The following is an 11,236-nucleotide window of genomic DNA, read 5'->3' as shown; positions in this document are numbered from 1 at the left end:
AAGTCTAGTTTCAGAAATACAGTACTACTGAACAATTTTATTAATATTTCATAAAAATTTTTAAGTCAATGCTGGCTAATATTTTGATGTTGCTGAAGGCAAACGAAATTAATGAACAATAGTTTTCTGTATTTTACATTGGACTGGATGTTATAAGTAACTATCTGAATTATAAACTAACCTAGAATAGTAATGATCGAAGCAGGGTAAAAACAATACATTTTGTTTTCTTTACTTTATTTCAAAATAGAGTGATTATAAATACATTCTTGTTATAATTCCTTCCTAACTCTTTGGATGCAACCAAAAAAAAAAATCTCACTGTGCTCATTTCATACAACATCAATGTACAAATCATGCAAAAGATATTACAGATATTATACCACCATCAAATTCTGGATGTGTTTTGTTGATTCTGAAACATTTGTTAACATTATTCACAAGGCCATGCCTTTTATCTCGTCATTATGGCTTTAAAAAAATATTAAAAAATATTTTTTTATACTAGATTTGTATATTATTGTCAATCTTGAACACTAAATGCAAAAGGTTAATTGTCTAATGGTCTTGTTTTCTTGCACCATGGTAGTTGCTTTCTGATAAAATTGCACAATTTTTTTCTTTTTCAAGGAAACAATTACACTTTATTGATTTTACTTAAAAATGGAAACTTCTTTGTAATACAATGAAGACAAGAGATTATGTCAGCACCTTCACTGATTTAGTTTATGTCTATGGGTCTTAACAGCCATTTTACAAGGATGGCCACTCAAACCAATATAATGAACAGACAGATCTGTTAAGCCACATCCGAAGAGTCACCTTCCCAGACAGACTGACTATAGATTTGAATGGACATTACACTAAAACTGCTGTGCAGACACATACACTGTTTCAAAACATGGAGGAAATAAACTGACATTAAGGTTGTCATTCAAAGTAACTATTTCACAGAAATATAGTGTTTTGCCAACTTCTGCATTCTTCACTCACACTATTATGCCTACATATTGCACCATGTATGTAAAACACGTAGGAACAATTTCTACAGGAAGGTCCAGATTGTGCAACCTTTATTGGTGCTGGTGAACTCACACTCAACTGCGTAATCCCGAAAGAGTCACTTGGCTGTATGTATTATATACAATGTTTGAAGTCAATGACTCTATCTAAGCTCCACTCTTGGACAGGTATTTAATTATTAGTTCCTGAATAGTACCTCTGCACATGATTTAGGTTGAGCTTAAACACTTTACTGGATTGGGACCTCAAAGAGCAAGAAAATCTGACCCAGAGTAATGGTACAGCATAACCGTTCAGTTCTTCCTCTTTCGACCAGTGAATACAAGACCTCATCACAAAAAAAAACCAAACCCACAACACAAAACAAAGCAAAAAAACCCTCAATTTTTTAGCTGAGGGAGGTATGACCATTTATCAATGTTCTTTAACTCAGGGCAACACGAGTCATAAGCACATCAGTTTTAACATCACTTAAAATTATTAGCTTATTTGCTATTTTAAATATTTTTAATGCATGCCTCTCAAGAGAAGGGTATGGGACATGACAGTCTCTGACAATGCACGGAAGTGTGTCAGAAGCCTTATGCTTTGGCAAATCCCAATGAACCTGGACACATCCTCAAAGCCATGCAGCACTGTGCAGAGCAGGCACAGTGACCCGTTATTTCTAGCCTACTGATGGAGCCATTATAGTCTATCATGTCAGTGCATCTTTAGCACTCCTTAATCCACTGACTCTTGACACAATAAGCTCAAATGTTCTTATTCAAGCCTTGGCCCTGTATTGCATCATTAGTCAACCAAGAACGTTTTATCCCAGAAATGCATACATACGTAGCATCCATGTCCTGAAAATCCCTACGACATCCTGAATGAAGTCAATTATTGTGCATGGATAGCAGCAGCTTTTTGAAAGAAACTCAGCCATTAATTTATCTGTTTTAATTTTATTATCTGAAGTCATGTATATACTTTGTAGTATGGAGAAAAGTAATAAAACAACCCTCTTTGTATGTTACAGGACCATAAACAAATGTCTGAAAGTAGAAAAAAGTTGTTTTGTTTTGCTTTCTCTTAAATAAAGGAGCAGTGCTTTTTTTTTTGTTTGGTAAGCTTTGTTAAAAATATACTGCAGGCTGCTTGCCAAGTATCATTCCAGAATAAAAATTTCACAGCAGTGTCACAAAGCCCTGAAATTAGAGGTTTATAATGGAAATAGCTGACATAGCCTTCTCCACAGCATTATTATTGGGTCTTGCTGTAATATTTGCTAGTTTCAAATTCATGAAAAACATTCATGTTTGTATCCTACTAATCTTAATTGAGTTATGTATTGATTATAAAAGGCAGGGCATGCAGAAAGGTTCTGGAAGCAAAGGAGATAGAGGGTCTTATCGAAAGCTCATTGAAATGAATGAAAAAATTCCTTTTCAAATCAAAGAACTTTTGTTAATCTCGCAATATAGATTCGCTGTATGATGCTTTACCAATGTATCTCCATTCTCATCTCAAGGTACCATCTATCAGTGAGATGCAGTGGGGATTTTCCATTCTCCTGACTTCTTTTTTTTTCCTAGCTATTCAGATTCAGCTTTCACAAAGGCAAGTTTTACTCTCTAGATATGAGCTACACAACACTCTGAACTGAGACCGCTATATGCATTTTACACTGTGGTTTTAAATAGACATGATTTGCCATATTGTTCACTGTTCTGATCAGTTTTTTCTGACTGACAGCAGCCAGACAGATGAGAACAGAAAACTTATGCATATACAATTAAAATATTACCCTTACCATGAATTCCTGTAAATACTTGTAGTGAAAACTATTTAGATTAAGCTGTAGAACCCTGAAAAGCAAGACAACTGATGGCAAATAACTGCCTGAGACACAATACTAAAAAACTAATGAATCTATTTTAAAATGCACCATTGGTAACAAATCTGAAATAAGATAATATGCTAATTTCACAAGAATAGTACAGAACAATTTTATTATTATTATATCTGATCACTTAATTCTGGATAATTCTATACATTACATCCCCAGTTTCTGTTTGGTATATTGTTCTGATTTTATTTATACTGGATGATTAATGCATTGTGATCAGGAAAACAAGTCAGGCATATTAAATACATATTAAGGAGTACATTATCTTTCCTATTTAGTATACAAAGTATTTCATAAATATGAATTATATTACAAAAATAATTTCTGCTACGCTCACACAGTAAGCACTTTGACAATTTTGGACAACCTGTTGGGGTTGCAAGTGTTTCACGTAACTGAGAAGGAACTCTAGTTTTAATTGGAGATGAGTCCTACAACAGATTCTGCATAAACATCAAATAGTTTCTTCAGATGCCACAAATACTGCAGAAGTCAGGTTGAACTATTTTCTTTCTTTTTTTTTTTTTTTAATTTTATGTATAGACATGTATGCTTCAAGTGGTCAAATTTATTTCATAGGTATGTAATGCATGGTATATTTTAAACAAATATTTGCACAATTTAACATTATAATTCCAGTGGTTTCAAGATGCAGGCCATAAATGTAACCAATTTACACATACTATCGAATGTTCTCTCTTTGCATGCTTGTTACTTTCCAGATAATCTTTAAACAGTGCCATTACAACACCACAAATCGAAGGATTACTCCAGTTCCACCAACTTAAATCCACGTGCAGGATGAAGGACCCAGCTGAGGTACAAATACCAGTACCAGGTTTCTTGTGTTTGTTCTAACAAATCACAAGGAGACGATGGTTTTGCATTTAAGGTACAAAACATATATGCCTCTTGAGGTTAAATTCAGTGTAACGTGTATAAAGCATCCCTTTGGCAATAGAGTTTGCAGTATCCCTACAGGATTCCACAGGGCATGAGCTTTATGTAGTAAAATCTATTAAGGAAATTCTCCTCTACTTGACAAATCATATGCAGCTACAGTTAATCAGACACCCTTGGATACATCTGCCTCTATGCCTATCAATGTAATATAGTATTTGGAAGTTAAAAGTCAACAAAAGGCACTTTCATCATTAAATAAATGTCCTCTGTAGGCAATAAGATTGTATGACCTATATTTTATTCAAAGCTGTTTGTTCTTCAAGGACTTGTAGGTAGTCAGGTGAACCTTGAAGTTTAGCTTTTAGTTCAAAATATTCACTTTTTCTTTGTTCTACTACAATTTTACTATGATTACCACCTATTAGAGATTTCTTAGTTTTTTTGTCTTGTAGTTTCTCTGGATAACGTATTTCAAAGCCACTGACCCCTATGCTGTTGTATTCTTTTTTACTTTCAAGAAAATTTTGAATAAATACATTGGAATCCCTCCCAGGGAATAACTCATCCAGTTCATCGATTGTGCTCAGTCTTTTTCTGGTATCCACATGCAATAAATCTTTCTCCTTGTCATTAATATTTCTCAGAATGACTTTTTGCCCTGGTGGGTCAGCAAACGTGAAGCCCGTTTCAGACTCTTTTAAGCCACAGGTATGGCTTTTGCTCATCTGCTCAATGGTTTGAGGAATGAAGGCCTCTGCACCTAGTCCATCTTTTTTGTTTGACTTGTGATCGTGCTTTCTTAGCTGCAGTTGCATAGAACTGCATTCTTGATTTCCAATCCCTTCATGCTTTACAGTTGGTTTTTTGTTGCGCCGAAGCACAAAAACAAGAAGACAAAAAGCAACAAACACTGTTAAAATAAGCACAACTAAAATGCTTAAGATCAGGATGGACAACGGAACTGGGCCACCAGGAGGACTCCGAACTGGTCCCAGTGGTGTTGTAAAAGTAACAGCGGGCATAGGACTAGTGAACAGAGCAGATGGCTTGTTTAAAAGTTTAGGACAGAGGATCTCATTTTTCAGAGACTTAAGTTCAATGTTAGCAAACTGTACAGGTGTTTCACATTTCAATTCCTTCACCACAATACCTTCATTTAGTTTTTCAAGCCACAGTTTTAAAGCAACTAAATCACAAGTGCAGTCCCATGGATTACCTTCCAAATCAATTTGCGTAAGAGATTTTAGCTGATCAAGAACGCCACTTACAGGTAAATACATGAAATGATTGTTCCTCAGATTCAGTCTAGCAAGTGGTGCACCAGCAAAAATGTACGCTGGCAAGCTTCGTAGAAGGTTGTTGTTTAGGTAGAGCAACTGCAAATTTGGCATTAAGTCAAAGGTGCCTGCTAGGATTTCTTTGATAACATTGTATTCCAAATAGAGATATTGCAAGTTGTGGAGGCCAGCAAACATTTCTGGGCTCAGACGCTCTATCTGATTACCATTGAGATACAATCTCCGTAAATTTGTAAGGTTGCGGAAAACTTCTCCTTTGATCGCTGAAATCCGATTGCTGCCTAAATGTAGCAAATCCAGCCCCTCAAACTCAATGAAATCTGTAGTGTCCACATCCTTAATATAATTGCCATTTACATGCAGTTTCTTGGCATTTAATGGTTTTGGTACGAGTTCGGCCATCGACTCTATATTTCTTTCTTGGCAATTTACACTTAATCCCAAGTCTGAAGGATGCGTTTTGCAAACACAGGGGACCGGACAAGGAGTTAAAGGAGGCACCCTGGTCTGGTAAGATACAATTTGACTGAGATTGCGATTAGATAGCGCTTTGCCTGCTACTATCCCCGAGATCTTCGAAGGATTTGTAGTCTTTGGCGGCTTTGTGACTAATCTGTGCACTGATGTTTGAGTGGTGTGGCCGTTCGGTGTGCTGTAACCAGGCTCCAGCTGTGAGGGAGGCAGAATGCGCACGTCAAAATCACTCCCCGTCCCCATGGAGCACAGCTCTTGCTTGTTGGTTTCTTTCAGCAGCCTTCCATACAAGTCACTGGGTGTTTCACAGATAGCCTCTCCGATGTAGATGTTGTAGGGCATGTTCTCCAGCCAGGCTTTCAAAGGCAACAAATCACAAGTACAATTCCAGGGGTTGTCTTCCAGCTGCAATTCAACAATTCGCCCAATGTGTTCCAGAACTCCAATGTATGGAAGCTTCTGTATTCGATTCCCTCGTATATCCAGATGGGTTAGAGAAGCAAATCGAAAAATGTTATCGGGAAGGAATGAAATCAGATTGTCATTAAGGATCAGGACTTTTAGCTTGTGAAGCTTATTGAAGGCTCCCCGTTCAATAAACTTGATTAAATTGTAGTCAGCTTGGAGATACTCCAAGTTCTCTATGCCAAGGAAAGTGTCAGCTCGGAGAATCTTTAATTCATTGTTGTTCAAATGCAACTGTTTTAATGCACTAAGACCCATAAAGGCCCCTCCCTCAATGTTCTGTAACTTATTATTACCCAGTTGCAAGGACACTGCATGTGTAAAATTAAGAAAGGAATTTGGATATAGAATAATTAGCAGGTTGTTTTGAAAGTTGAGGTGGTAAAAATTAGACCATGGTGGCTTAAGCTGATTTGGTCTGTAGACTGCGACCTTCTCACAGTTGACATAGAGTACATTTTCAACTGACACACAGGAGCAAACATTGCAAATTTCCACAGATATATCAGCATCTGCAGTTGTAGAAGAAACTGGAGATGACAGAACCAGAAAGAGCCACAGAAACATCTTCTTGTGATCAGCAAGCAACCTTAGGCTCCTGAACAAAGATAAAGAATCTAAAGAAGAAAGAAGGAAAGAAAAAAAGAAAATGTTTTTCAGTTCTCATTGTTCCAAAACGTCATTTGGGTTAAAAATTGTATACCACTGAGGTACTGTTCCTGCCAAGGATTATAGATAAACTACAAGCACTGAATTTAAAATAACATGAAAGATTTTAACAACCAAACAAATATACAGGAGCTAGAATGATTTCAAATACAGAATGTAAATTTCTGTAGAGAAACACAAATAACTCTGAGGTCTGTCAAATATATTTCTATCTCTTGTACATGCCAAACATGCATAACTAACAAAGTAAAATAACCAAAGGAGATTCCAATTTTATGCGTATTTACTCCCTTCAATCCTGCACTGTTCATATGTTGCCGTGCATTTCAGGGATATTAAACACAAACGCTGATGTTATGCATGCCCAAACATCTGGGTTGGGATAGCACAATATAGAAAGGATGAAGATGCAGGCACAAAAAGCAATGTCAATACTCAGTGTATGTATCTACAGCATCAACACATATAGATTATCCCTATGATAATAGTGAAATTCACTCAAGGCATACACAGGCATGCACACACGTTGTTTCTGCCACTTATTACACCTAGTTTAAATAAAGAGGTGGTAAACTGATTGCAGAAATACAATGAACTATCCACAAAACAAGAAGATCAGCTCTGGGTGACCAATGGAAGCATACAGATATGGAAGAAGCATGCACAAGCATACAGCCCCATCCCCAGGAATAACAACAATACCCTGACTTGCACTGCAAAACAAAGTCATGATTCACCAGCCTAACACTAGTGAAACCTGAGAAGAACTTTTTTTTTTGGTAAAACATTATGTAATTTGCTCTTATCCCTGCACTGATACAGAGGTGGCTTTCGAGATCCCTTCACATATAGCCAGGCCAGCTGAGCTGCCATTTTTTACGCAGAATAACTGGAGCCACAGCATTTCCTCTGAGTTAGAAGGTAGCACACCCCCCCCCCCAACCAAATCAGTCAATAACCAACAGATTGCTCCCCCCACCTTCCCCATTCCCCCCTTTTCGCAACTTGTCCCTTCCATTTCCTGCTGTGGGAAGCCACCGAGTTGGCAGAAGGGAGCCAGGATGGAAGTGGAGAAAGCAGGAGCCAGCTGAAGGGAGGAGAATCGGGCTGGAGGGAGCCGCAAGGAGGGGAGGATGCGCCGGGGGGACCTGGAAGGGAGGGCAGAGGAGGGATGAGGGAGGAAGGACGGGAGGACAGAAGGACAAGAGGGAGAGGGAAAGCTGAGAGGAGGCAAGGAAGGGAGGAAGGGATGGCAGAAGGGGTCAAGGAGGCCGCGGAGAGGGACGACGGGGAGAAGGGGAGCGGAGCAGCCGCTGCTGGTCCCCGCAGGCTCCCGCCCCTGGCCGCGGCGCGCTAGCCCCCAGGGGCAGCCCGATGCCCCCGCGCCCCCACCGCTCCCCCTCCCTCCCCCTCCCAGGCGCCGTCCCCCCGTGGCCCTGCCTCGCCCACGCGCGAGTCCCCTCTTCTTCCTCAGCCCCGGGGCCCCGGCCGGTGCCGAGCTGGCACACGGCGGGCGCTGCGCGGGGCCGCCGGCGGGTCGGCGAGCCCGGCCGGGAGCGCAGGCACTACCGCAATTTTTTGCCGCAGCCGGCTCGGCTGGTGCCGGCTCCCCTCTGTGGTGGGCGCCCCGTCGCCCTCTGCCTCCCGGCGGGGGAAGGCGGGAGGGACGCGGCCGCGCACACACCGCACGCACATGCCGGCTGGCAACGGGCACGGCGCGGCGATGCGGTCCGGCATCCCTTCCACCTGCCCTTCGCAAGGAGGCACGGCCGTGGGCCCCGCCGCCAAACGCTCCCCCCGCCCCCCCCCCCCCTTCGGCACCTTTGCAAAGTCCGGCCCGCAGCGCCTTTCGCACACCCCCTTCCCCGGCCCCGCTGCGCAGATCCTGCCCCCTCCCCGGCCCCGTCCCCGTCCCTCCCACACCTCCACCGGCTGATGCGGGCCGCCCGGCCCCTGTCCCTCCGCTCGCCCGGCCCCTGTCCCTCCGCTCGCCCGCTCCCCCGGAAAAGACGGGAGCGGGCAGCGCTGTGCCGGCTGCCGCTGGCCCGGGGCTCCGGGAGGCGGCCGGCTGGCGGGGAGAGGCGAGCGCGATGGCAGAGAGGCTCCGGCAGGAAGCCGCTGTCGCTTCGTCTCCCCCCCCCCCCCCCCCGCCCCCTCCCCCCTTTAAAATAACAGCAGTAATTACCAGAGCAGCGACAACGGAACCTTCGGAATAAGGAAAAGACAGGAGACCGCCAACGTGAACGCAGCCCCGCCGTGCCCCCCTCCCCGCCCGCACTCACACGCCCGGCGGGGCGGCCGGCCGCCCCCGGCGATGCTCCCGGCGGCGCTCCGCGGCGAGACCGGCGCCTTCCCTACCTCGGCGGCCGGGGTGGCCGCGGCCCCGCTCCGCTGCGCTCCGCCGCGCTCCCCACGAGGTGTCCCCTCCGGCAGCTCCGCGCACGCACCGCGCGGCGGGGGCAGCCGGGCGCCCGCCCGGGCGAGCGCCCCTGGCCGCGCTGAGCGCCGAGGCGCGGAGCGAGGCGAAGCCCGGCGCCGCAGTAGCCCGGCGGGCTCCGCCGCATGCAGCAGCCGCCGCGCGGAGCCCTGCCCCGACACCGCGGTCCCCCGCACACACGCGGGGCGAGGATCCCTCTGCACACGGGCGCCCGCTCCCATCGCACTGCTCTCGCCCACCCCTCGCACGCAGAGAGAGCCCCCTCCCCTCCGCCGCACGCACACTCGCACACCCGTAGGCACGCACGCACCGAGCGCTCGGGCGCCGCTTCGGAGGGGAAGGAGACGCCGCTCCGGGGGAGCGACCCCCGCGCATCGCAACCGCGAAAGCCTCTCCCGCACGCCGGGAGGCGAGGCGCGCCGCGCCGCCCCGCGCCGCCGTTACCTTTCCCGGGGAGACGCCGGGCTGCGCCCCCGCGGAGCTCAGGCGGCCGCGGCGGGGCGGGAGGCGCCCCCCGGGGCGGCGAGAGCGGCGGGGCCCCGGTGCCGCGCCGGGCGCCGCGGGGCTGCCATGGGCGGCGCGCAGCAGCTACAAGTGCAGCCCGGGGCACCGGCGGGACGGGGCCATCCCGCCCCCGCTCGCCCGCCCAGCGCCTGGGTGCGCGCCGCTCAGCACCGCGGCTGGGAAAAGCGGCGCGGGGGCAGGAAGGGGAAGAAAAGGAAGGGCTCTCCCCCCCCCCCCCATCTTTTCTGACGATCTTCCCCCCCCCCCCCCCCGCTTGAAACAAAAGTAGAGGTGGAAACTGAGTGGGCAGGATGGTAACGTTTGCTGCATTTAATGGGAATTGCAATTATGAAGCCAAATCGCTGTGAGGAGACATACCCGACCCGTTCTTAAGACAACGCGGCTATTTGTGTATCTCATTCTTTGCGGTTAGGTGAAATTCCTCCTCTGCTTAGGTAACAGCTGCAGTCGGATGAAAAAAAATCCCCGAATGTTACGCACTTGTGCAAAACAGATTCTGCTAATTAAGAACTCCTATTTACTCTACCTTTCATAATATACTTTAAAATGGTGATGAATACCCCCAAACAAGGTGACATCTCTTTCCAAGGCGGAAGAGTCAGTTAACCAAATGAAATCTTGCACGGGGAGTTCAACTGCTTGTCCTTTACCGTGAATGCTAACATAATTCGGTTAGAAAACTGCTTATGTGTTGCACCCATACCAGTTGTGAGTGCCAGTTCTGGGCAGTAAACATCAGGGAATGGAAAACAGCAACTGCTTTCTTCATTTACAGAAATGAAATAAACAGCTTGCTCCAAAGGCTGACTGCATCTAATTGAAATAATTGCAGAATGTTATTTTGCATTATGTGGATAGACTGATACCTGAAAACAAATGCAGCTGAGACATCAATAATTTGCATATCACAACAGAACTAAAAGTGATCTGTGATTAATATTCAACCAATTAAAAACTGAAGTCTTTAAAATGTAAACTCTTAATTATTGAACCATTAACAAACCACTGTTCACATAAAAGGGAATGCGTGTATATAAAGGGCCCAGTTTAGAAGAATTTGCATATACTTTAAGATGAATTTTTCAAACTCTATTTAAATAAACTCGCGGAACAGAGCGCAAAGGTCTGGAATAAAATTCACTTAGGACGATACCTGGTTTATAAGTCTGTTTTAACAACAGGCACAGAAATGCAGGTATAAAGATCAAGGTGCCAGTTTTGTTTAACCAGCTACATTAAGCTGGATGTTAAACTAATTCCTTGCCTATTTAGTAGGTGGAAGAACATATAGACAGTATCAAAGACAGATACTACTCCCACCACCATTCAAACAACTGCTTTAGAGACCAAATAAAAAATCAAACACGGAGCATAATAAAAGATCATATTTTAACTAAGTAAACCATGAAATGAATAAGTATTTAAGAGAACTGAAATTGCACTATAACTAAATAATTCTTGATGTTTCTATTATAAGTGGCTATTGACAGTGACATATGTTTATGGTGTTGTAGAAATTATCTGAGAAGGAAACTTAGTTATGCAACACAA

At 44.6% G+C, this 11,236-nt stretch overlaps 1 protein-coding gene across 3 annotated transcripts; it reads right to left on the bottom strand.

Annotated features, from left to right (window-relative positions):
• Positions 1–216: 216 nt before the first annotated feature.
• Positions 217–9,823, bottom strand: SLITRK4 (SLIT and NTRK like family member 4). Of its 3 annotated transcripts, none has more exons than XM_052813942.1 (2): positions 9,605–9,823; positions 217–6,671 (listed from the first exon to the last, which is right to left on the bottom strand). In XM_052813942.1, the coding sequence occupies exon 2, from the start codon at positions 6,619–6,621 to the stop codon at positions 4,108–4,110; it is 2,514 nt and encodes an 837-aa protein (XP_052669902.1). In that variant the 5' UTR covers positions 6,622–6,671; positions 9,605–9,823; the 3' UTR covers positions 217–4,107. The 3 variants fall into 3 exon arrangements, with proteins under 3 accessions (XP_052669902.1, XP_052669901.1, XP_052669900.1); XM_052813941.1 differs by lacking the exon at positions 9,605–9,823 and adding an exon at positions 9,082–9,410; XM_052813940.1 differs by lacking the exon at positions 9,605–9,823 and adding an exon at positions 8,545–8,590.
• Positions 9,824–11,236: the final 1,413 nt, after the last annotated feature.

This window comes from Harpia harpyja, chromosome 18, assembly GCF_026419915.1.
Source record: "Harpia harpyja isolate bHarHar1 chromosome 18, bHarHar1 primary haplotype, whole genome shotgun sequence".
Classification (NCBI taxonomy): Eukaryota; Metazoa; Chordata; class Aves; order Accipitriformes; family Accipitridae; genus Harpia; species Harpia harpyja.
The sequence above is the reverse complement of the archived record's forward strand: the minus strand, read 5'-3'. Positions and strand labels throughout refer to the sequence as shown.